The sequence below is a fragment of the Porites lutea genome, chromosome 5 (assembly GCF_958299795.1).
Source record: "Porites lutea chromosome 5, jaPorLute2.1, whole genome shotgun sequence".
In the NCBI taxonomy this organism is placed as follows: Eukaryota; Metazoa; Cnidaria; class Anthozoa; order Scleractinia; family Poritidae; genus Porites; species Porites lutea.
In genome coordinates, this window is record NC_133205.1 from 34,394,162 (window position 1) to 34,421,277 (window position 27,116).

The window sequence follows — 27,116 nt, forward strand, 5'->3', positions numbered from 1 at the left end:
TTAAACTCCCTATTAAAATAATGTGTACTTTACACTGTATATCTGCTAAGACTCAGTTTCAGGGGTAGAGTGAAATTATTTCATTCAAATCTCTTGAACGTGAAGTTTGACAAACAAAATATTTCAACTTTAGATTTAACTGCTCTGAGTTAGACAGTTTTTATGTTCTTTGTGTGTCATGGTGACTTCAAAAGTATAGAATCAGCCTGCTAGCTACATATCACCAATTTATTGTCAAAATAAAAAGAGTTGATCATAACCTATAAACAAAAGATACTGAGTAGGAATAAATTTTATGTAAGTGAACAGTATCCATCAAAGGACTTGGTTGATCATTTTTAAAAGTAATCACCTAGAGTAGACACTCTAGTTATAGCAAGGGCTTATAAAACAATACTTTATCTGCTGCTTCCATTATCACCATACAATGTATGTACTGAGTGATTCTTCATGTTTTGAAAGATTTTTGTGTCATGAGATATGCTAAAAATGTGTATTGTTGAACCAGATATTGCTTGACTCTTGACCATACTAGTTATGTTTTTGATGAGGTTCTTAATCCATTAACCATTTCTCAATCAGTATCACTGTTTACAAGAATAAAGCAGTCAATATCAAAGCTGTCAGTTGTTAGTGAATTTAAGACTTAAAAATTTACACAGGAACAGTCTGTTTAAAGAAGAGGAGATAAAAAAAGAACAACAGTTATTGACCTAAGAGTTTGACTGGCTAGTGAACAATTACCATCAGTAATGAATTGTGAATTGTTATTAAGTCAAGTAATAGCTTCTAGATATTATTGTTCCTGTGAAGACTATTCACTATCTTGTATAGGTGAGCATAAAACTGCATTCATTATTTAATTGATATCTTAAATTTGATGATCCGTAACTGTGCATTCTAATTTTGAAATTGAAACTATAGGTCAGTTTTTTGTAGTCTTCCCATTATATATTCTCACAGGCACTTTAAAAAGGAAGTATTTGAAATAAGTTAAGGAACTGGTTTGATTGGTAGCAATTCCTTAATGAGATCTTTTCAAATCATTAAAGGAAAAAGTAAAAATATCTGGGATGAAAGAGAAACCATTGATGCATGTATCCTGGCAGGGCTGTCACTAAGATTTGCATAGGTATATCTGAAACATACTTCTTTTTGGGGAAATGAACATGTAGGAAGTTCCTTTTATTTCCTACAAAAGTTTCCGGAGGACATGATCATAATAGCCAGCCTCTTGCCCTAATTGACAGCCCTGATAAGAGCTATTTGTATTTTTAGAAAGTGCAAATGGACAGACTAATGAATATGTGGTTATTCCCAGATTTACAGCAGTCAAAAGTAATTTGTATAGACTAGAATAGAATGGCTGTACAATTGTTTTCTTTCTTTCAGTTGTACATGTAGGCCTTGGGTTAGGTTTTTTAAAAGTAGGTGTCATGCATGTAGGCCACTAAACTAGGTTCCCACACATCTCCTGTGGCTCAGTGGTAGAGCATCTGGACTAGTTACCAGAAGGTCATTAGGTTTGACTCCCATGGGAATACTCGCCTTTATTCTTCCGAGGCGCCTGTGTCACCGACTGCCGGAAAACTCATCTTTCTCATTTATTCGCAAGGCTCAAAACTCACCATCACATTTCTATCTTTGACTTTTTTATTGAAAAAAATAAAGAAATAAAAATGGACCCTTCCTACCCTGTTAATCGCTGGAGCAAAGAAAGGTGCACTGTTCTGTATTTTGATGGGAACCCATTAACAGACAACTCCACCCACTTAAATAGCTCAGAACTACGCTTGAATGAGGGAGAACAAAACCAAAAATTTACCTTGTATGACCCAGCTCGCCAAGAGTATTTTAGTGGATAGTGTGGATAGTGTATCTGGAAAAGAAAAAGAAAAAAAAAGTCTGTTTTGTGTTTTACAACATGATCACAGTCCTAGTTTTCACCTATTTGGTATCTAAGTCGTTTGTCCACTTTTCACATCACAACTCACCTTGTCTTAACCTTTCTGCAGACATGTTCGAGCCATCAAGGGGCACTGGTTTTATCGACATTCAAGAAGGTGATGCCATATCAGAGAGCAGTGACACTGAGATAGTTGCCCATACTAAAGAACAGGTTCAGTATGACAACCCAGCCTCCTCAAGTGAAACAAACAGTGATGATGATGATGATGATGGAAATAACGGCCCTCCACCGTTAAATAGTGATGATGAAGAAGATAACGACAGTGTCGATGGGCCGCCGCCTTTAGACAGTGATGACAATGCAGAGAACACGGGTGATGAACTGCCAATTTCTCCTCCTGACTCTGGGAGCAGGGAGGAACTGGATTTAGGGAGAGTTCCTGTGGACAGTGAAAGGAGATTTGTCAAAAGTTCTGAGGGCTCTGAGAGTGAGAGTGACAGTGAGGGAGGCGTCAAGGAAGCGCCTCCTCCTCTTGATAGCGAGGACGATGATGAAGGAGAAGAGGTTGAAGCAGGTAATTCCGGTGCAGAAAGTGTTGAAAATGCCACTGTCGAGGCTACAGAAAATCACGTGCTCGATTCGCCTCTGGAAGATGTTGATAATGATGACGAAGACAAGGAACTAGATAATAATGATGACGAAGAGAGACGTGATGACGATGATGAAGTTGACAACACTGAGCATGATAATAGGAATAGCGATGATGATGATGAGGAGGAGGATGAAACTGAGGAACGTATTGATGCCAGTGGTGAAGATGGTGTCGATGAACAAGGTAACAGCGATGCTGAGGAGGTGGAGGAGGATGAAAAAGACGATACTCAAGCAAAGCCAAGCCCCATTGAAGCTGTTACTCATGAGGTAGACGACTCGGATGAAACTGGCCAGGCTGATGATCCACCAGCAGAAGTTGCCGAGGGGCAGATTCCAGGGCAGCAGCAATCCAGTGAAGAGGAGGTGGAGGACGAAGAGGAGGAGGAGGAGGCGAAGAGTGATAACGAACCTATTCAGACTACAGTGGAAGAAGAAGATATCGTGCCGGCGGCAAATGCTGAGATTGGCACTGCTGTACTTTCCGGTAAGAATTCACAGGGCGATGATTATGATGACAAAGAGGATGCGAATGGTAGAAAGGATGCTGTCAGTGGTGCACCTGTTGAGAAGGGGCGCACGGTTACTAGTAGACATGCGAACCCAACAGTTGAAGAGGTTTCGGATAGCGATGAACCTCCAGAGTTTGTTGCCGATGAAGAGGACAATGAGTTGGAATGGGACGTGGAGGACTTTGATCTTCCCAAAAAGAAAAGCTCAAAGACTACCTCTAAGGTTGACAAAGAGGGCTTAGAGGTTGATAAACTTAAAAAATCCTTCTTGGACACCCTTAAGAGTGAAGCAGAGCAGAAAAAAGTTGTGGAAACCGAACCAAAGAAAAAAGAAAAGCCCAGTAAAGGCTTGAATGCGAAAAACTTCCAAGTTGTAGAAGAGAAGAAACCGGGAAAGGATTCCTCAAGAAATGCACCTGCGCGGCAAGTTAAAAATGCTCCTGGCTCCGCCAGGAGAGCAACAAAAGATAGCCCGCCTAAACCCGAGCCTGTGAAATTGGGAAAGACAAGTGTTAAAGACGAAGTTGAAAATACGTCAAAACATTTAGCAAATTCTAAACCTATCGATAGTACTGCTAAACCTTTGAAAGCCAAGTCTAAAGCGGTTGAGGATGTCAGCTTGGACAAAACGGAAAAACGTAAGACTGGAAAGCAAAGAAAAGATGGCAAACAAAATTCGACAATGTCCGAAGTGCAATCTTCGGAAATGAAAGCTGCGGTAAAACCTGTTAAGGCGAAATCTGCATCATCTTCTTCGCTTCCAACTGGTGATATTGATCAGCAGAGAACTCAAACAGCTTTACCAGCAAAGGAAAAGAAAAAGAAAAGAGCAAGTACAGAGTTGGCAAAGGATTTGCAATCGCACAAGAAAGAAACAGACTCTGTTGTTGAGCAAAAGCGAACAGAATCAAGGAAGCCACGAACAAGCGATAGCGATACAGTGTCAGATTCTTCAGCAAGGCAAAGAACACAGAAAACAAGCTCTACGGCATCAGTTGCAAAGCAAAAGAAATCAAATGCAGCTGTTTTGAAAGCTGACAAGGAAAGAGCTAAGGCCGGTGACAGTAGCGAATTAAGACAATCCAAACCTAAACGAACTGCTCCTAAGGCTGTTGTTAATCAAGCAAGACACGAAGATGACCGTAATTTCGAGAATAAAAGACACAGCGGTGTTCTCGAGAAAAGTGTGCCGGAGGCAAAGACGAAGTCTCGAGTTAGACCCACAAGCAATGGACATCTGTCTAGTTCACAAGAAAAGCTTTTATCCCAGTCTGCTCAACGTGAGCGAGGAGCAAAAGAACGTGACACTCACAGACACGGAGGCCCTGCTCATGGGCATCACCACGCCCACGATAGAAGCAAACACGTGTGGCTGTGTAGAGATGATGAAATTCATAAGCTCATAGCACAAAAGGCATCCTTACTTAAGGAATATGAATCAGGAAGCTTGGCTGGCAGAAAAGTCTGTAAGTAACTACGGTAGTAATGCTGAGGAAAATGTTCCTGGTGTTTAATGACCACTTCTCATGCGCCACCGATCCATAGCCGACACCACAGACGAAACTAAACTTCTGGTTAAAGTGCCTATAACCTAAAATTTTATATTTTCTTATCTGAAACTACACTTTATTAAAATAACTTCTGCGAAAAAATTTTGCGATTTGAACCAAAGACGATTTTTTTTGAATTTTTTTAAAAGCGTTCAAATTTGCCGCCATTTTGGCACACCATTCGTCTTAGTCTTCTCTCGGAGTATGACGTTATATGACGTACTTTAAGGAACACGTGACTTTATCGACAGGAAAACATTAACAGTTCTGGTAGGTTTTTCTGTTCCAGAAAAACTTTCTTCTTGCGAAGACATTGTGATTCAATCCTTACTTGTAATTGATCTTTCTTGTGTACAGCTGATGAAGGCGAGTTCCTTAATTTACGTCACATGACGTCATATGTGAGCCTGCTAGTTTGCGTGACCATCGTCGCGGGTGTACCGCAAAAATGTAGACTTCAAAAATTGGTTAAAAAATCGAGTTTTGTTCAACCGCAAAATTTTTTTCGCAGAAGTTATTTTAATAAGGTATAGTTTCCGATAAGAAAATAAAAAATTTTAGGTGATGGCACTTTAAGTCTGTGGATCAATTTAGGTTCCTAGGAAACTGCCCACCTACCCCTCCCCTAAGTCATCAGTTTGCCCTAAGTGAGAAGTAAGTGAGAAGTAAGTGTTAATTTAGGTTTCTGGGAAACTGCCCACCTACCCCTCCCCTAAGCTAACATTAACACTTACTTCTCTTCTCTTTGGCTCTTTGGCTCTGTTCTCATATCGGAACAGTATCCTAGGTGGTATCAGCGGCTAGGTCGCAGGTGGATTTGCTATGAGAACGAAGCTTCAAATTGGCCTCATTTCTTATCAGCCAGATTATAAGTAAAAGTGTTGTTTGTTGAAATCGGAGATAAGTAGATTGACTAGGAAGTTGGAAAACTGTTTTAAGTGTATTAAAAAATTGTCAAAAATTGTCCATATGAAAAGAAAATTGGCACCTATAAAAAGCAGTGATGAATAGCCGTAGTTGTCTCCAAGCGCCCGTTGTTCAAAGTCTGGATAGAGCTTCACCCCGGATAAATCGGCACTAAATCCAGCGGATAAGTACCGGTATTAGAGTTAGAAATGGCGTTATCTAATGAATAGTGATTTATCCAGTGAATAGCACTATCCATCTTTTGAACAACTGGGGCCAAGAGACGAATTTATTATAACAGCACACATTACAGCCATTTTACTACTGCAGTAGCAATGCGACCTTCGACCATAATCTGAAGTTCTTCATAAAACTCTAAATTGCGTTTTAAGTTTCAGGTCACAAAAGCCGTTACAAAAGAGAAGAGGATCTAGCTGATCTCCCGGATGTTGGGTTCATAAGTAGCAAAGAGGCCAGGAGGCATCAGTCTCGGCCTCTGAGCGAGGCTATCCCAGACAGGGCTCCATACAGCTCACAGCGCAAAGATAAGCGACGCTCACTTCAACTCCGATACTCTGGCTCCTCTTCAGATGACGACGAGAGAACAAACAGAGCTGTTGGGTCAAAAAGAGGTGGCACTTTTGCAGTGGGTTTAGCCGCAAGAAACATTGATCATAAAGATGTGGGCGGTGGAGAGAGTGAGTCAGATCACGAGGAGACTTGTGAGTACTGCGCGGCAGAGAAGGTGAGTTAACACCTCTGAACTCATTCACAGGAGTGTTAGACCCAGTCCAAACGTCAAACTTTTCTTGTACCGAACATATACTTGTTTGGGTCGACCCAAATGTTACAAGTTCGACGGTTGATTCAGACGTTGAACTTAATTACTCAGACTCAATTCATTTTTACCATGTACCAGTTAAAATAAATTGTATTTTTCAATGTGTTTGGTTCGGCACGTGAAGAGTTCGACGTTTGAAACTAAGTCGCTTCACAATCGAAATTTCCATGTGGGTCACTCGAACGTAATTCATGGGTCGACCCAAATTAGGTATTAGTCGGACTTAATTGTTCAAACAACGATCTTTTCATGTACTTAATTGAACGGATTAGATTAGGTACATGAAAGGTTCGACGTTTGAACTTGGCCTTAGGTAGCCTTCAGCGCGGGCGTCTTCTGGGTGGCGCACGAGCGCTTCATTTTGCTCGGGTCAATAAGATGTGATGTGCTAGTCTACGGAGACAGGGGAGGGGGCGAGTGTATTTCCTCCCTCCGCCTCCCTTACTAGGCACTTCGTTCTCTCAGTCTTGCGTTCACTCTGTTGATCGTTGTCTTTACTCTCCACGATTTTTAATACTCGACTTTCGAAATAAAAATTGGCGAGCATACTCTGGTCAGCGATGTTTCGCCTAAAAGCCAGGTCTGCTCTATAAATCTTCGGGACACGTAACAGTATTTTTGAATTTGTGGACGAAATCTTCACACGAGTGAAGTGACATAGCCTTAAAGACATTTCCAATTTCCAAAATAAACTTTTTTGATACCCCTGTGCGTTCTAAAAACTGGCGTATTTTTTAGATTAAAGCTCTTTTTTTCGCGTTTTTATTGACTTCGTCTCGGTCCATAGATACATGTAGGCAAAAATGAACTTGGCCAATATCCAGCTAACTTGACCTCACGTATGGTTAATAACGTATATTTATAGTTAAATTTTTTAACTTGAGGTTACTTCCAGCTTTGCTTCTAATCTAAGATGCTTGCTGATTGAGATAATTCGTGTTTGTTAGTCGAGTTTGCTTCCCCTAACACTTCACACAATCGGCTCTTGTGCTAACAAAAAAACTCCCATAACTCGTCAATTCTTGGAAGCAAGCGCGCTCTTTACTGTTCAGCTTTCCCTTGCTTAGCTTAGCGTTGATATTGTTCTTTTTCTTCCTTCACTTTATCTGGTTTCGTATCCGCTTTCTCTGCTATAAATTGTAAGATGTCGTGGGACGAGTACGTGAAGAACTGTAAACAGGCAGTGACTCACAGACAGCAGCAGCATCAACAACCGCCGCAGCTAGATGATGGTCCGCGCACTTTACCTCTTCAGTTGCCGCTGCAATCTTTCCGCTTGCCTGGACCGTCTCTCGATGATCCTGTAAGTCTTTTTCTGCCCTTGCGTTACTCCAATCTACGATGCTTTACAGCTCAACAGGCATTCAGACGTTTTCGCTTTTATATCAGCAGATTAAGCTTCTATGCTTGTTAGTTCATTGAAAGAGCACTCGACGTTGAAGTCCGTCCAAAAAAAAATTGGTTTGCGACCTGTTTCTCTTTCCTATTTTAGCCGTAAATTTCATACACTCTTCACTGACGGTTTTGCCCTTCTTTGCGCTCGTATTCATTGATCCATTTTGAATACACTTGACTCGTACTCGCGTAGATTCGTCAACTCTACTTTAATCATAGTCATGATGTCCTCTCAACTTTCATTTAACTAATGAATTAATGACTTGTTTATTGACACCTTTTGCTGCTTAGAGCTAACGCAGATACAGGCCAGTTATATAAACAATACATAATTAGGACACTAAGCGGTAGCGTATTTTACAGTTACAAAATTCGCGAAACGATCAGTATTCGATAGTAAGTTGGTAAATGGTCGATTTGAACGTGTACAGTAAGCCGAAGATGAGTGAAGTGCGCTTGTTTTTATCAAAAATTGTGGGAGCGAGAGGGTGGCTTTAGGCAAGAAGTTTCCACAGGCTTACTGCGTTATGAATTTTTTCTCTATTTTTCGGTGTAGGTAAAGTAGTATCAATTCCACGCAAGAATGTTTTTTTTTTACCAGGAAACGATCCATCCCCTCCCCTCAAAAATTGGTCCCACTGCGGGGGAATGGGGCACGTAGTGCCTTCTGGGAGATCCGTCCGCCATTTTGTCTTTTTTCGACATAGACGCGACTTACCGTTAAGTTCCTGAAGTAACGACCCTCCGAAAGTAGCGACCCTTCGAAAGTAGCGATAAAGTTTCAATGGGTACGTTTTATCTTTTTTTTTTTCAAAAAGTCCTCCTTTCGTCTGTGAATACCCACACCGTAATCAAACAATTCTTTTGAATATTTATTTAAAAAGCAATAACATGAAATAAGTTTCTCCAAGTAAAAAGTATGGATCTTTCCACAATTGTCGCGAAATTATATGGCTCGTACGACCCACGTACGATACATGTTTTAGCTACCCGTAAGTGGCGACCTCCTGAAAGTAGCGACCCTCCGAAAGTAGCGATAGGAAAAGGCTGCTAACTCCGAAACTCGTTACTTTCGGAACTTTATCTTAGTTCAGTTTTGATTGGGTATTGCCACAGTGATACCAATAAAGACCCCACTATAACTAATTAGCTACCTGACATTAGTTTCCATACGCTAAGAGCCTGCTCACAGCTTAAAGAAACACCTCATCGTATTCCAGCTCCGGAGCGAGTTTACGAAGTTGCGAGTTTGTTGATCGTTGTCTTGGTATACGTGTTGACGGGGTCTAAATAAATGCCGCCAGATTCTTACTCTAACGGGCAGGTTGCTCGGAACACCCGGCCTGATTTTGCATTTTTTATAAATCATGTAATCTTGGTCGATTTTTGTCGCCTAAAGAATTAACGAACCAAATCGAAAAATGCACGTTAATCGATTATTTCCTAAAAGCAAGCGAGTTATCTTTAAACCGCGTTCTCTTTTTAGCATCTGTAATATTTGCCTGTCTTTTTAGCGTTTACCTCTTTGAAAAAGGGACGATTACCGCCTGAATGAGATTTTCCTGCAAATGGAACTTTTTTTCTACATAAGTGCTGGCAGAATAAGCTATTAATCAAGCGAATCTTCAGTTTGAATGTAACATATTTTATATTCAAACCTTTCTGTCAAGTTAATTGCGAACACAGCTAATGCAGTTGTAAATTCGGAGTCTGTGGATGAAATCCTGCAGCGTGACCATTCAAATGAAAGCTCTTCGGAAGCGCTTTCGCATCCGTGACACTTTTTTTTTTCCACAATCTTCGAAAAGAATTTTTTGATTTGTCTCAAGTTTTGGTTTAAGCGCTCTTGGGAATGAAAGGGTCAAATGAAACAGGTTAATTATTTTGGCTGGGGATATGTTTTATTGGTACAATTCAGAGATAAATAATTCACCCAAAACCACTGCTGTGATGTAATATATGGATACGAGTTAACTCTGTCAACAATGAGGAAAGACTTATTTCAATAGGGGAAAAATTCGATCTCCAAAATTTTCAACTGCGATACTTTTATTTGTTTTAATTATGGGGCAGTTGACCATGGTTATTTGAACTTCTAATTCACCATTAGCGTCCTTTTTTCTGACATTTTTCACCGAACACTTAATGTATCTTCATCAAACTTGTATTCTTGACGACTTGCATGATTTTGTATGTTTTTTCGTTCAGTTTGTTGTTTATAATATATGAGTGTGATATTTACTTTCGGTGCTACAATTCTCACTGATGTCATTCTAATTTTTAAAAGATCAAAACCCTTAACATTAATTTACAGAACTAACATTTCTTTTTTTTCTAGGCTGCTGCCGCCGCCAAGGCCCGAGAGAAAAATCCAGGTACGAGTAATCGTTGAATTAAATTTTTGTTTATTCTTTCAAAGAAGTTTTGTTCTGCGCTCAGACATTCGCATAACAAAAACCCTTGTGGGCTAAATTAATGTGTAAGCGAAGTCAGAACGTTCTTGTATTTTTTCTAGAGTTTTTTGTTTTTATTTATATAGAAAAAGCGCGAAAATATAGCATTGTTTTTGCGAAATTAAAAGAATTTAATAAGTTCTTATTTCTTTTACGAGCGCTACTTAGTTCGCGAGCGTTAGAATCGTTTGTTATGTGAGCTTCTTAAAGAAGAATACGATGATATCTCGAGCGACACCCTAAATTGCCAATTTTGTGTTAATTTTGAACTAAATGCTTTCACGGCGGCTTTTCAGTTCACTTTTGGCTGTTTTGTCCAGTTTTAAAAACCAGGCTAAATTACGTCTGCGTTTCGACAAGCTTTGGCTAAATCCGCGAACTCCCAGAGAGCAGTTTCGTGTCGAGCTGAAATTTGTGCGGTCGACGTCGTAATTGTCTGCGGACACTCTTCTAATTAATACACAGCAGCGATCGGTTTTTTCTTGTAGCGCTGGTTAAAGCACAGGGAGCCCACACAATAAATGTGTGTGTGTAATCGATTGTTATTTTATTGTAAATGTACTGGATATTGGAACAGTCAAAGGCAAACTCAAAATCGCTAAAGAACCGCTTTTGAGGCAAAAGGACGACGATATAGCACAGGTAAAGTAATTTAACGTTTATTAAACATTGTTAGCGATATATCGTTATAGGTGAAGCGAACGGTAAATCCAGTACATTTACTGTAAAATAACAGTCGGTTACACACACACACACTGTGTGAGGGCCCTGTGGTTAAAGATCTGAGAGGCGAAGTAATGAGGGCGTTTAATGTTTCTTCGAATAAGCTTATTCGCTGCTTTTTAATTTCTCAGGCTTCTGATTTGCTTCTTTAAAAAATCCCATTTGCTCGTTTGCGTAAAATTGACATTGGACGTTGTAATACACCGATTCTAGTACGAGACGGAAGTTGCATTCTATCAGGGTTATCTGGAATCTCCGGCGACCGGCGAATATTGCCGTCTCAATCGCAATCTTTCTCCCAGGGTTCTCTTCTTCCCGTCTAGGAGAGAACCCTGGGAATGAGGTTGGTTCAGTCGTCATATAATCGACGGCTACTCACAGAAATAATAGATCGGTCGTCTTGGTTTCGTAACACTTTGTGGGACAAAAACAAACATATGGCAACCACCAACAGCACACTGTGAGGTTAAAAAAAGTTTATAATGTGTTTTATCAAATGGCGACGAGTGAAATCCAATTTTACGAGTATGGCATATGTGTACCTATTAATACCATAGGTGACAAATTACACTCACAATCTTGAGTTTTGCCTCTTTCATTCTATCGAAAACACCACGCACTAAAAAGTTTAAGGCATACAGCTGTTTCGAGTAAAAGAAAGTGCACGCGACAATCCTGAAAGGCATTGTGGGTCGCTTCGAGTTTGCTGTTCTTCAAAGAAATTTGGAAGCATGGCAGGAGAGAACATGGACGTATGTTTTCGAGTGCTAAAGGAAAGCAACAAAAGTAGTTTCGACAGCTACAGTGTCAGGAACAGTGTATTGAGCATATCCCATATTACCTTTCGGGATTGTCGCGGGCACATTTTTTCCGACAACCTCGCAAAATAGTTGTATATGTAAGGTTCACAGTTTTCGGCATTATCGTAAAAGTTTATCCTTTTTGCTTTTTGAGTTTTCCTCTTTTGTGTGTTTAGGTTTTCTGCAGCGTGCCGTGACATCTTTGTTCGTAACATCTTTAAAGCTGGACGCCATCTCGGCACTGACATTTAAGAAGCGTTGCCATAGTAAATTTGTAATTTAGCATGTGACCTCGATTGGCTCCTTATTTTGATCAAGGATAGGGTAGACAACAACAACAACACTTTATTTCACCCCATAATATACAAGAAATAACATTTTATAACAATAGTACAGACGATGATAGGGGCGCTGGCTGCCCGAAATAACCTAAGAGTTAAAAATGCCAGGCAGCCACTTGAAAGAAAAGATGTTTAAATGTTTAGGTCAGGGACACAAGAACAAAGAAAACAGAGAAACACACACAAATAGTTAAGTAAACTACCAGTATATAAAGAGACTAAAATTCATACATTGCAAAACAGTATTATTTCCATTTTAAAGTTACCCAGACTAATAGACGATCGGTTGATGAAGGGCTTATGTCACACTTTTGGTTATACCGTCGGTTGCATCTAAGCGTGGACACGAGACAAAAAATCATGTTCTAATAGGCTGCCAGACATGACGTGTTTTGCCTCCAAACATTTGAAGTTTGACAGCCGTTAAAGCCGCCCGCTGTCGCGCCAAAGGTACGTTGTTCATATGTTTTTGATCAGCGAGTTTCGCTCCGCCGGATATTTCATTTTTCTCAACTTTTAGGCCTATTTCTCGCTCAGAAACAGCACACTTGCCTCCAGAAATTATTCTTAACCCATGATTTTTCCTCACGTACACACGCTTCGATGCAACCGACGGTATTTTTCAAAAAGCTAAAAGGTGTATTCGCATCAACTGAATTCCAAAAATAATGGGCCAGTTTTGATCTTTAAGACTATATGAAGGCATTGAAATTGTTTCCGATCGTATGTTGCTACGGATGGCAAGGATGGACATGGATTAAAATTTGAAAAGAAAGTAGGGCATTTTTTTCAAGTTTTAATGCTATGCCTACAAAGCAAGAGACTATAAAGGGGACAGAGAGAGCATCCCCCATATACACCCTATTCCATAGGTAATTCGTCTCGAGTTATTTTTAACACCACAGATCTCAAGGGGGATTAGACAACAGCCAATCACATAGCGCGAATGTGTTCCGCGTGGATGGCCCACGTTGAGAGCCACGCGTCCTTCACGAAATGACGCAGAACAAAATGGGGGAAGACGCGGAGAGCGATTTTGCTATTCCTTTTGTCGACGAAAACGACTACAGCGAGATTTCTGCGAAAGCTGTGTCAGCGAAACCAAAATTAAAAAAGAATCGCCCTTCCTCTCTTGTATAGAGCTAACAGTAGAGCAGGGAAATCCTTAACACACTGAATATTCTCTCAGGATCATTTATAATTTACAGTTTGAAGAGAGCAATTTCCGGTTTGATGTTTATTTTTTTCAGTCTTTATAGCGATTATTCCTACCCACTTACTTTGTCAATTGTAGGCGAACCCTCCTAAAACTGAATTTCAAGGGACTATATTCAAGCTCAGAAAGAGAAATAAAATTTCGTCGTTGCTTATTTACGTCCTCCATAAAACGCGAAATTAAGCATTTTCGCGTCGTAGTCGTGCAAAAACGGGAAAGAAATGAACAACAAAGTGTGTTGCACGTGCGAAGTTGTTGTTTTGCTAATTAAACCTATTGTTTTTTTGACGTTCTAGTTGTCGTCCGCGTCATTGGATTTTAAACTCCCTAATTGTACAAACGACCGGTTTCAATAGACCGGCGAAATTTCTCATTTTATTAAAGCACTGAGGTTACGACAACTTCGAGTTAAACTGATTTCACGGGTTGTCAAAGAGTCCAGCGATTCCTTTTTCCTAGGTGAGAGCCGACTCATTTCGCTTCAATATTCAGGAATGCTCTCGATCTTTTTACGCTTTCATTGCCTCTCGCCCGACTTGTTTTGCACGGCGTTTGGTCATGCGAAACCTCCACGAAACATCCACGCCTCGCGCGAGGTAACTTTATCCTTCTATTCTAAAAATAACTCGAGACGAATTACCTATGGAATAGGGTGTATATGGGGGATGCCCTCTCTGTCCCCTTTATAGTCTCTTGCTATAAAGTTCTTCAAATTATTATGGTTAGTGCCCTCTAAGAAGTTTGTGTGTTATCTTCTTCAACTCTACAGGAGCATTTAGTGTGTGGGTAAAGACACTAGATAATTGACAGAAAACAGCAATATCCTGGTGACTTACCCCCTTTAAGCATTGTAGAGACGCAGAGACGGTATGGGAATTAGCGGCAGCATCTGTACAAGAGGGCCAAGCGAAACGGTAGTTAAGGTTCAAACAAGGCCCATAAAACTCTCACGCAAATATTTTCAATGTGGCATACGTTTACCGAGTCCTTTCTTCATTACAGTGCTTTGTTTTTAAAACTTGTCCAAACAGAATGCTGCAAATTGTCCTCAAATGAATGCCTGTCAACCATGTTTATAGTTTAATTTTTTGTCGTACCTATTTTGTCGAAGTGGTGTTTTTTTTACGTTTAATTGTTATAAGAAAAAGAAAAACATTTGCAATATTAATAATAAAAGATATTCATTTTGTTGAAATGTTGACTTTTCAACATTTCATAAAAACATCGGCAAAAAATGATAGCAAAAGAGATTTATGTCTGAGGGGCTAATTCTCATCTTTCCGCGATAGTATAACAAGAGATAGCCCAGTTGTCGAGATTGCAATGTTAAAAATTTAAACCAAAAAGTGGATATTACCGCAGTTGAAAATATGTAATTGGTGTTTCTGATTTTATTTACGGCAACGAAGCTATTCAGTTTAAATAAATATTTATCCCTTTTCATGCAGTCAGCATAAACTATTAAAAGGCTTTTACATGAGTTTAATTAAGATTACATGTGGGTGAGACGCAATTCAGAGCTTTTTTACGCTGTGTATTGTATAATATGAAGCGAAAATAGTTTTCTGTTATTAAATATTCCCCCTCGTCGCGTCAGTGAATGTGAATTGACAAACAAAATTAAAAGAATTGCTTGTTTGTTAGTATTCTTTATTTATTCTAGGTTTTCTTATAGCGATTCAATCAACATGCAAGATGTTTTTTCAGTCTTTTTCTCGTCTCATTTAAAACAGACAACGTTCGCCTAAACTGATTTTTCAAACGTTTTAAGTGGTTGGATTTTTAGTTTTCATTTTCGATTTCCTCGTGTATGAAACTTTCTTAACAACAGTCACACAAAAAAGTGCGAGTGGATTGCTAAAAACTAGAAAAACAATTAAATTGGCAACTGCTCCTTCATTTTGCAACGCAATAAATATGTTAAATGAGAACATTTCAACGGGCTGCCGGTCTTTTTAAGCGATATTACGCTAAAGGCTGTATCAATTAGTGGTATTTCCCTTGTTTTCCTGCTGTTTTGTTTCAGGAAAGCGTTGTAAAATTACTTTGGATGCCTGTAGCTATAAACATGAGGTGTATTTTTAACCTTCGACAGCTGACTGTTAGCTTGTGCCACTGCATCCGCGAGCGTAAATTTCTTACGTAGTTCTGTCTACGAGTTTTTATATTTTTTCACGCATTTTGTTCATAAATTTTTAATTAGCTGTAGACCGTGGGCGCCCCTGTCAGATCCAGTCTGTCATATATTATTATAAAACTGGTCGGACCATAACAGACACTCCTCACTTCACTCTCTTTGCCTTTACGTGAAGTTTAGTTGTGTGCTTTTCGGCGCGCTTTCATGTACGCGCGAGTCCTTCGTGGCACGCCTGACCGTTTGCGCGGGAAAAAGTAGAAAGCCCCACGCTTGGATTCTAATGACGGGCCTTTAATACGCGAAATGGTTTCCGATGTGTGCGAGTTAAACATTCCGGAAGTGAAACTGTTCTTCCGATTCTGCGAGCACAGAGATAGCGATGTCCTGCCAGTGGGTATGAAGTTTGCGAAAGCTATCTTTTCAACTTCTGCTACTCAATTTGTGATCCACAATTGATGCGATAAAACTGATTTGCTATCCGGCTCTGTCTGCTTGGAAGGCGAGCTGCAAGCGAGTTTGGCAACAGCTGCTGTGAAAGTCTTTTTAAGTGCTAAAGCTTAGCTTAGTTTTCCTTTTTTTTTTGTTTTTTTCAGCTTGGGAAGGACCTCACCATCCTCGAAATCTACTATTGGGAGTTGTGTACACTTCAAAGGTAAGCCAAGGTTATTTTTTGAAGTAGAAATGATCTAACAATGACGGATTTTGTGGTTTGCGGGTGTCGATAAGTCGAGTATAGTTACAAATTTCACCCTCATTTAGTGTCAAACTCAAATTTAGGTTTTCCACCAAGATAACTTGATAACGACACAACTATGTTTGGTCACGTTTCCTCTTTTTTTTTATTTTCAAATTCAGCTGAAAATTATTAATTTTTGAGTCAAAAAGTTGCTCAGAGAGAGGTCACAAATTACTGCGAAGATATTTATTATGACAATGTGACACGCTGATAGTCGCAAATTGGAATATGTTTTTGGGCTGAAATTTGGCGTTTATTATCAAATATTCACTCCTAGTTTATTGGATGATTCACGTAGGATTTGGCGTTCATTTGCGTTGTGCACGATTGAAAATCTTTTGTATCCTTCTTGTTTTCGTTGGATAGCAATCATCTCTCCTTTCCAAATTTGCATTCGAAAGGTCCGCTATTGTGTTCACCGACAGGTCAATTTCCAAACAATCAACAATCGGAAAAGTTCCTTTCTTTCCGTCATTATCATACCTCCGCGATTGTATAAAAGTCCCATCTCGTGTGGAATCACCACAAGTAGACAATGTCTCCGCTCGCTGTTTACAGAGCGATTAATGTTTCCAACGAGGGTGATAAGTATGCCTATAAAGTAATTCTAAGATCAGGTTATATAAATTTAAGAATAGCAAACAAGATTAATGCAATTCTTCCACGCTTAAAATTAAAAAAAAGGTTGTGAATATGGGTGATATTTGACTGCTAATTGTAGAAATAAATCAGTTTGCTTGGAAGATGATATTCCTGCCGTGCACTCGCCATAATATACTGCATTTAAGTTATAATTATTTTTAGCGGTAATAGTTTCATTGTTTCTTAAAAGTTCGGGAAAGAGCTCCTCGCCGGCTTTTTATAATAATTCTTAGCAAACGATTCTTTTTCTTTCACAAAAGCCAGGTGGTCCTTCATCAGTGATTTTCTTTAAGTCTACCTTAGACTAACTTAGTCTTACTTAGCATTGAATGCCTTATGTGGAATTCAGTTTAACCATCTCAGCCGTGTCCGTTACGTCGCAGCGGTAAGAACGCCTTTTTTAGAGCAGATGTTTAACATATTTGTGGCGTATTATGACTATTCTAGCGTTTTGACTCATCAAGTCAGCATTTTGAAGGTCATTGAAAAACAGTTGTCTGGGTTTTTTCCAGTTCGGATACTTTTCTTTGCGCTACCAAACCGACCTTATTTTGTCTTTCCCCCCCCCCCCCCCCCCCTTGCTCATCCCAAAAACTGCGGCGCACCTAACGCATCTGACTTGATGATTTTTCCGGTTTCATTATATTTTTGTTAGTACCTTGGTTCATCGCAAATCATGTCGCCCCAGTCCCCAAATAAAGCTGTGCGGATGGAACAAGCTCAGGAGGCCGTGGGACGAATTAAGGCAAGAGAAGGAATTCATTTGAACTGTTAATTTAAAGTCGTTATCACTGACTTTAGTTCCTTCAAACCAACGCTTAAACGTTCCTTAATGTACTGCCCTAGTGAAATTGCGACATATTCGTATAGCGGTCCATTTGATGCCCCGTTTTCTTTTTCCGGCAATGGTGAACTTACGCAACAGAACGGGAGAGCAAAGAAGAAGGCAAAACTTGTGTGACAAGCGTGACAATTATTTTGTTTGAAAAAAAATTTGCCTTAAACTTCATCTTCCTTTAAGTAGATCTTTTTGTAAAAGACCAGAAAACATTATTGTCAAGTGAAGATTACGATAAGAGAACATACAAGTAATAGCCCTTTCACGCTTGTCACACACAAACCTTCAGTTTTGCGTAAGCTCACTAACGTTCAGCACTGACAAGACGCCAGAGGTTGTGCTTGTGGCGCCAAGTGTTCTTGCTTGGGGTACTGCAACCTCGTTCCCACGGGGCACTGTTCACACTGAATATGATAAACCACCCTACATTTCTTCTTCTTGGCCGCAGCGTCTTTTTATTCGCATGGAAGACTTGCTTCCGTAATGAGTTAAAGGGTTTGTGGAAGACATCAAGGGCTGGCAGCGGATCTTAAATCCAAACACAACCTGCTGTTCCTGTCAGCAAGGTAAACTTTATTCGATAAAGCATAACGCTTTATAGTCCTGAAGTATCAGCCGTCTCTTCCCCCCCCCCCCCCCCCCCCCAAACGGTTGGCCACAACACGCTTCACTGTTTTCCAGGTGCCGGAGGGTGAGGATCAACCTACCACGGATGTGGATCTGTTCATTTCCACGGAGAGACTCAAAGTAGTCAACACTTCAACAAAGGTCAGTGCAGTAACACGCAGAATCACACTGAATCACACACAACACGAGAATAACGCCAGTAACGGTAACACGCAGAATTGCTGTATTCTGTCTACAGTTAACAATTTTAGACACGAGAAGTTTATCATCAGAGTCAAATTGACGTTTACACAAATTGTCGAAATGTTACTCTGTTACTATTACCAACAGCCCCGTTCACGACTACATTCGCTCTGACGATCATATTCATTTTCATTTTGGACTCGACTCCAGGGTTTAAAAGGCACACATCGTAATTTACCCACTTTTAGTACTCTGTAGTAAGTTAACTTATAGGCGGCAATGTCTAAAGCTCATAGGAAAAGCACATTCCAATACCACCTCGTTTTAAAAATCGCAGTTCTCCTTGTTCTCCGCAGGAGGTGATGTTAGACCACGCCCTACGTACCGTCTCTTTTATCGCTGATATCGGCGATGTCCTGGTTATAATGGCTCGGCAACCCCCTGAGGAACAAAGCAATCAAGTGCCGTTGAAACCTTCACAGATTCTGGCCAGTGTCGGTACAGCACAGACTGATCACAAGAACATCAAGATAACCTGCCATGTTTTTCAGTCACCAGAGGTTTGTCAATCTCTTCGGTTTAGTTCTTTATAAACCGGTTTTTTTTTTACGCTCAACTCCCTTGGAAATTTGTCGTGACTTTCTTGCGACCTTTCCCACACCAGTTCCCTGACCGACGTTTAATTACGGTGCCTTCGTTGATTTACATTTCATTTCCGTTGGAACTTTGAAGCTGCTCGAGTGAAGCTTGCAGCTATTTTCGGAATCTGAATCTATACCACGTCAGCCACGGTTGCTAATGTTTGAGTGCATTCGAAATTTTTCATAAAGAAAACACGAAGGAGATAAACGTTTGATGAGTTTCTAAATGTATTAAAAATACGGCTGAATGTTAAGCTCCCACTTTCTCGGAGAAAAAAGGATCAAAGATTATTTTAAAAGTGAATAGCAGAGAAGCCGTTCAATAAACTCGCAATTCTTTTTTTATCGCGTCTAAAAGACTAAGCTCGTATTTTCAGCTTGATAAGAAACTCGTACTCTTTTTCCTTATTATACCATACACAGTGCTTTACCAATCGATTTTAGAATATATTTAATTTATTCTTAATCCGAAATAACACGATCCGATTCAATTTTTGACTGGGACCAGTGAGCAAAAATCCATTAGCACCACTGGAAAGAACGCCCTGATATCTAAAATCAGTACATTTGCCAAGTTTTAGAGCGAATTATTAAAAACCAACGAAGATAAAGCTTCGCAAAGTCGCGCAATTTTACAGACGTTTGTATAGTTGGGACTTGTAAAAGTTATATTAAATTTACCCCTGGTCTTTTTTAAAACTTGAAATAAACCGTGAAAGGGTCAATTGTGCTAGTCGGTGAACTGTGTTAGAAAAAGGAAATACCTTAAAGTTTCTTTTCTCTTTGTTTTAGGCGCAGGTGATAGCTAAGAGTATCGGCCAAGCGTTCAACGTGGCTTATCAAGAGTTTCTTAGACAGAATGGTTTGTCAGAAGACGTTGTAGAGGACGCCGAGTACAATGGCGTGTTAGAAGCACAGAAAATACTCGGCGAAGATCTGTCGTTATTGGCTGATGAAAATAGCGCTAAAGAAGTAAGTCAATTAACTTCACTTGAGTTACAATTCGATTCTCTTAACCGAATGTAAACATGGTGTCTCTTGGAATAGTGAATTATAACTTAAGTATTATTGTAAGGTATGAGTACACAGCCTCTGCATGTGTAGAACTTTTCTGTGGTACAGTTTGCGAGCCCATTGACCAGTAAATTCCTGTGGTAACGTCTATCGTGCGATTTAATGTGGTTTCAAATCTTTGCGACCATTTAAATCAAAGCTGTTATACGGCTGCTTAGCGTTTTGTGAACGGTTTTGTTGTTGAGTGACGTTTCATAGTGCCTCACCGTCGACCTGTTTGATTAAATGGAATTCATCTATTTATCATTTTTTATATTCTTTGCTTCTTTTTTTTTCTTTATAGAAAAATAGACCCTTCTTACGTGCTTTTCTTTTACCTTTCTATTTTTTATAGGTAATAGTTAATAAAAAACCCCATGAACACCTTGGTGTGATGATCGTGGAGTCAGGCTGGGGATCCATGATACCTTGCGCCATTATCGCTCATCTGGCAAAAGATGGACCAGCGGCTAAGTCTGGCAGGCTTAATGTTGGTGACCAGATCCTTTCGGTCAACGGTACAAGTTTAGTCGGACTCCCTCTACTGGAATGTCAAAATATCATTAAGGTATGCGGAGATGTTATCGCATAGAGAAGCACTGCTGTAGTGGTTATTACGACCGATCAGCTTGCTTTTACAACGTGACCACGTTTTCCCTTTACCTGTCGTTTACTGTTAATATGGTTGTTTCTGAAACTCCGGTTGGAGAGTTAATGGAACGCGACTTTTTGGGTCGTTTCAGTGGAAACATTTCCTTGAGCAATGGAACGTCTGAAGAGGTAGTCTTGTTTTCTCGATCGCAATGCTCAAAACGGAAAATATTGGTGTTCCATTTCTTCAAAGCCTTCTTTGATACCAATTTCAGGCTTTTTTCTGTATATGGCACTGATTTGCACAATTGGTAAACGCGATTCCGGAATGAAATTTTCCGGTCGTGAATTTTGCCTACTATCTGCCCAAACCGTGAACCGACCGGAATACCCATTAAGTGGTAAACAACCTATATCTTAAAAACAGCGTGACAGGTCAATGCAATTTGTTCGGCTTGGTAAATAATAGATATGTTCCTGTGTTTGAGCGCGTACTTTTCGAAGTATCCATGTAGAACCTTTTCCGAATCAAAAAAGATTGCTATCTTTCGTTTCAGGGTATCCGACCAACCACAAAGGTGGTGATGAAAATCGTGTCATGTCCTCCAACTGTACAAGTGGTGGTCAACAGACCGGACACAAAGTATCAATTAGGATTCAGCGTGCAAAATGGAATGGTAATTCTGTTTTTTCATTTACAGTACCCCTTATACAAACGACAACGTGTTACTAGAGAGTGTATCGCCTCCTGTCTTCCTGTATGGAATCATCCGGATGAGAGGAACTTCCCTTTTGTAAGGAAAACAAAATAAGCGGTTTTGCCCTTGTTTTTGAAACCGCGGCATGATTAGCTCAGTCGGTAGAACGCTTGACTGCAGAGTGGGAGGTCGCGGCTTCGATTTCAGGGACCGGACCAATACTCATGGTGTTAAAATGACTGAGAAATGAAAGTGCTGCCTTTGCCCTGCAAATGGCTAGACCTTCCCGTGGTTCGGATGACCATGTAAAGTGGCGGTTCCGTCTCCAGTAGGAGAAGTAAAAATAGGTACCCAATTAGTACTTTCGTGCTAAATACATTGACACTAAAGAAAAGTGCATTTTTTTAAAAATTTCCCAAATGGTTCAGGCGTCTAGTGCGTTTGCTGTATGAGCATCCGGCGCTATTATCCCTCAACTTACGTTCCCCTGGTTTTAAAGGACGGTACAGGCTCGAAAAGGATTGTAACTAAGTGTTCACTGTTTAAGGGCGCTTTCCAAAAGTCAGAACTGGCCGTCCAGACCATGGCTGGGGCAGCATTTTGACAATGAAATAGGCTTTTCCCAACAGTTGTTGCTGAAAAACCATCTCCTTCGTGCATAGTATTTAGGATTTGACGGATCTGGTTGGATAGTTTTGATTAGAAGTAAAATTCTCATTACTACGGGAATGGTCTGGCCGGTCAGTTCTGACAAATGGAAAGCGCCCTAAGACTTTCATGTCGTTTTTTCTATAGATTTGTAGTCTCATGCGCGGTAGCATAGCTGAGAGAGGTGGAGTTCGAGTGGGACATAGGATTATAGAGATCAACAATGAAAGTGTTGTAGCCACGACGCACCAACATATAGTAGAGCTTCTGGCTACTACAGTGGGGGAAGTGAGTATTCATCCTGTCTCTCATGTGCTCCTACGTTTTTGTTTGATTGTTTGTTTTTTGCCTTAAAAGCGCTTGCCTATCATGTTACTGCAGGTGCCTATCACATGATATTGCACGTGCTTGTCACATGTTATTACACTTGCTTATCACATGGTATTGAAGTTGCCGCGGGCGTGCTTTTCAAGCGTTGAAGACGTTAGTCTGTTGACAGTCCTCTATTTTTCCTTTAGATCGATTCCGACGATCTTAAGGGAAAATAGGGGACTGAGTATTTGACACTCATCCCCAGGCCAGAATAGGTATCTTTCAAACCAAGATGACCGCTCGTATGAGTAGTTGTTCGATCCCGACGATCTTACGGCTGGAACAATAGGGGACTGTGAACAACCATGAATACGTTCTCATTGCCTTATGGTTATTTCAGTGTGGTTTATTCATTTGTTGTTGTCATAGACGTTACTTCAAGGGAAGTTGTTTAGTTATACCAATTACTTGCTATGAGACTTGACTTAAGCTAAGACATTAGTCTAAACGATACATTCACATCTTCAGAACAAAGAAATATCAAAGTAACATGGTAAAGATATGAGGAACCGCTTTTTTTCAGATTCGCATGAAGACAATGCCTGCGTCGATGTACCGTCTTCTAGTTGGTTTGGAAGCTCCCCAGCACATTTGAGGTGATTAGAGAGAGGATTCATTCTACAAGTACAAGACCTTGTCGCCATTGAAGACTCTGACTCTGTTAAATAGAAAACGTTTATCACGCAGTCGCGGATACTTTGCCCACCGTGAATCGTGCCGCCGTGGTTACGTAATATGTCACGGCAGCAGTTCTGTGGAGAACAGTGAGCAGGAGCACAGCTTGGACTAAGTATTTTGAAATGTTGAAATATACGTTTGGTATACACCCGCTCTGCTCACTGTGGACGCTTTGAGGAGGAATGAAAAAGACATTTTTGTACGGTTCAAGTCCACAGTTTTAAAACGTATTATTTGGGAATATTCAGTAGATGACAAAACTACGAGATATATAAGAAAAAAGGAGAATTACTTGGGCTTTCAAGTAACGGAAAATTGAATAGCAGAAAAAAAAAATTATTTATCGAAGTAGCAGCACGTTTCTACCTCGTCAATCGCAAGACTGTTTATATAGCAAATCATTTCATAGTTTTTATTTATAGTGCCGTAAAATAGGTAAGACTTACGGTCTAAATTCTTGCAGCTACGCATTTTTTATCTTTCATTTGCCAGTAGACACGCTTTCTCACTGTCTACGACTGATTACAAAGCGGCGAGACATCGTTGTTTTGTTCGAGAATGCGGTTACTAAATGGTGCTGGAACAATTTGAAGACGTAGTTTCAAATTATAGGCTTCGCAGTTAACATCTTTCTAAAACAGAGGCTAAAGGCGTAGTCGAAAATGGCCCCATTTTTTGCCCAGAGGGGATTTTACCATCGGCAATGGGTCCTGGAAGTAGGTGTCACAGAGCATGCCCGTACATTCTCAAATCTCGTAGTCCACGCTTGTAGCATGGAAGTATTTTGCCTCAAACTCTTGTAGCAAAACGAGTAAAAACTCAATTTGAATAGGTGTGTTTTACCCTAAATCTTGCCAATGTGCCGGCGCTGAAGAGTATGGTTTTTTAGCGCTTTTGGTCAGAAAGTGGGTATATACTTAAACTGTATGGATCTGAAATAGGAGTAACGTTTTGTTCTCTCTGAAACCAGGGTCTGAAACCAATCGTCCCTTGAGAACACGTAACACCTGTTCAGGTCTGAAACTTGAATGTTCCCAAAATGTCCAAGAGTACCTCCCGGACCTAAAGGGCCTCAGGAGATTGTTACGTTCATATTGCTAAATTCTCTTCATGCACGTTCCCTATGCATGCTTACCGATCTCGTTCTCGTCTTCGAGTCGACGTCAAGACTCTGGATGACTTATAAAGAGCACAGGGACCAGCTGAGAGTAGTTTTCAGTGTTTCTCGTGCTACTCGGACAACCTATATCAACACCATTCGACGATAATCCAACCAGACTTGTAACACGGTCGCCTTCTGAATCGGATGACGCTACGCTCGGTCTTCTGTACAGCTACAATCGCACCACGATAAAACTGGAATCAAGGTCAAACATGACGTCGAACATGACAAAACCAATAGAGACTACTGTTATTTAAGCGCGATAGTCATTACGAACAAAAAAGATCATGGCTGGCTAGATGAAAGGTGGTCAGTTAATTTCATTAAAAGACATGATTCAGCGGGAATAGACCTGACATTTTTGTGTGTTCATGGTTGATTAAAGACATGTAACGTAATAAAATAAACCTGTGAGTTCGTGGAGAAACACCTTTGGGGCCATTTGCGTAAAATCTTCTCTTCGGGCGTGGCGACTTAAGTCTGACGTTTAGCCCAGTGAACTGACCCCAGACTCCTTTTGGGGAGGAGCGTTGTGCGACGAGACAAAAACGCCGGCGAGGAAGACTAAAGGCGCTTTGAAAAAGTCAGAACTGCCAGACCTGTCATTTTGAAAATAAAATGTTTGTCTTTTCTTATAATAATAATTTACTAAAATCCAACACTGCCATGCATACCATTTAGGAATAAACTGACTGGATAGTCCTGATTAATAGTGGAATTTTCTTTACAACTTGACAAGTCTAGCCAGTCAGTTCTAAGAAATGGTAAGAGCAACTGGTGTAACTAGCTTGAGGGCTCTGGCTAAGGGGGAGAAAAAAGGGAAGTTCCTGAGGCGTGACTGCAAGCTCTCTTTTCATTCTTTTGCCCCCCCCCCCCCCCTCCCCCTTCCCCCTTCCCCCCGAGCACCCAGAGAACACGTTCACATCGTACGAAAACGAGCTTTCCGAACGCCTAAAAATTGTGCTCCTGGAAAGACAGTTGAAACGAAGTTCCAGGACTGACGATTTATGACAGGCTGAAAATTGGCCTTAAGTAGTTTCATCCCTTATCTCATATCTTAGCTGCTGTTATTCGTCCACAGTCATTACCTTTAGCGGTTTCCCGGAGCATTGGATAATATTCAATTCACCAGGTTTATAAGACTGAATGACGGTTTGTTCGATTCAACCGTATAAAAACAAAGGCGATGCCCGGTATCAGTGTATAAGCCGTAAAATTTGACTACAATCAACAATCAAGGTCACAATTAACTGCTCTGCGCTCTGTGGTTTTAGAGGCTTGGTCGTAGCGTAAAAGCCCTTTACCGTATTTCAGTATTTTCAGTTTTGTTTTTAAAACGTTAGGAACTCTTGAAAAAGCTCTGAAAAGCCTGTGTGGGAGGCTATCAAAGTATCAATTCATTTCAATTAAAATCTTTATTTCACACTATAAAAGACATTTACATAAGTGTACGAAGGTAGGAAAATAAAATAGCTGACAAATAATAATTAACTAAAAGACATTAAGTTCATTTGTGTAGTGTCCAAAGTAGCAAGATCTGCCCGCAGCACTTGACCGCAGTCCTTCGGGGACCAGTACAGTGGAACCTTGATATAACGAACTCTATAGAACGATGTCCTCGGTATGACGAACGATTTTCTTTACCCCAGTAAGAGTAAAATATATGGAAAAGAACCTCGATATAACGAAACCTCGGCATAGCGAACAAATTTTCCAAGTCCCTTGGCCCTTCGTTATATCAAGGTGCCACTGTACTATACATATTACGTAAATAGAAAATTTTGCTACTCGTACAATTGTTTGTTATGCAACGGAAATACGTCTGCGTTTGCAGGCTGGAAACAAAGCGACGTCTCAAAAACTTTGCATTGGTCTCCACGAAGACACACGCGGTAAAGTAAACAAAACTGACAGTAAATCTAAACCCACTGCTGTTTATGGAAATTGAACCCATTCATAAGATAAATCAAATTGCAGCCGGCAAGGGGAAACGAAAACAAACTGCTCACCAGCTTAGTTTAAACCTTGTTGAAAGTAGGAAGTTGGAAGTATTAACTAAGATGTAAACAGAACTTGAAAGTCCTGCTTTCCCCAGCACGTATATAAACAGATTTAAGGAGCTAATGTCACTGAAACCGATCTTTCGGACTTCCTGTGGAGTCAGTCTCCGGCAAGTCAACTGTAGGAGATTCGCAGTGCAGATCGAAGGTACGTCAGGCTTGTACATCCTGTAGTTTCTTTTTCGTTTACATTTGACAGCAAGAAATGTCGTATTCGTTTTTTGTAAGTTAGAGCCTTTTTATTTGAAGTGCGTCAGGTCTGTTGCGAAAACGAAGACCTAAGACCTGAAAGCCCAGACCAGAAAACAAAGACCCTAAAACGAAGACCACCGCAAATTGGGGGTACCCGAAAACGCAGACCCAAAGACGAAGACCCCCTTTTTTCTTCCCCTTCACTAGTTTCTATTTTATTTTTTCGCAACAATCTTAGTTCATTACTGTTTAGGCGACAGTTTTTCACTCTTTGCTTGAAGATGATAGTAAAGAGCCTGGAATTGTTTCGTTAAAAATTTAGAAATTATCGGGAAACCAGAATTTCAGGCGCGGTTAGTTCTTAGCTTGTTCGTACTTTTCGGCCAGCCTTACAGTGAGAGTTCTTTTATTGTTATATCAAAAGTTTGATGATATCTTGAAAAAGCGTGTACCGAATGTTATCGAGGGTCCTTTTTAGTCAAGTGATAAAACTTTTCTTTATCTGCGTAGGCTGCGGTTGTAAGTAAATAGGGCAAAATGATTCCAGTGTTAGTGATCGAA

The 27,116-nt window shown here is 40.3% G+C and overlaps 1 protein-coding gene across 2 annotated transcripts in view; it reads left to right on the forward strand.

The window, feature by feature from the left end:
* Positions 1–25,018, forward strand: part of LOC140936642 (uncharacterized) — a 28,644-nt gene extending 3,626 nt beyond the window's left edge. The window contains exons 3-15 of one of the 2 annotated variants that reach the window (XM_073386135.1): positions 2,016–4,538; positions 5,921–6,273; positions 7,514–7,672; positions 10,103–10,139; positions 16,028–16,086; positions 17,468–17,557; positions 18,332–18,418; positions 18,817–19,020; positions 19,894–20,073; positions 20,510–20,722; positions 21,303–21,422; positions 22,239–22,379; positions 22,987–25,018. In XM_073386135.1, coding sequence (XP_073242236.1) covers positions 2,016–4,538; positions 5,921–6,273; positions 7,514–7,672; positions 10,103–10,139; positions 16,028–16,086; positions 17,468–17,557; positions 18,332–18,418; positions 18,817–19,020; positions 19,894–20,073; positions 20,510–20,722; positions 21,303–21,422; positions 22,239–22,379; positions 22,987–23,058 — 4,238 coding nt within the window. In that variant the 3' untranslated portion in view covers positions 23,059–25,018. The remainder of the gene's footprint in view (positions 1–2,015; positions 4,539–5,920; positions 6,274–7,513; positions 7,673–10,102; positions 10,140–16,027; positions 16,087–17,467; positions 17,558–18,331; positions 18,419–18,816; positions 19,021–19,893; positions 20,074–20,509; positions 20,723–21,302; positions 21,423–22,238; positions 22,380–22,986) is intronic. The other variant, XM_073386136.1, reaches the window with a different exon arrangement.
* The last annotated feature ends 2,098 nt before the right edge of the window (positions 25,019–27,116 follow it).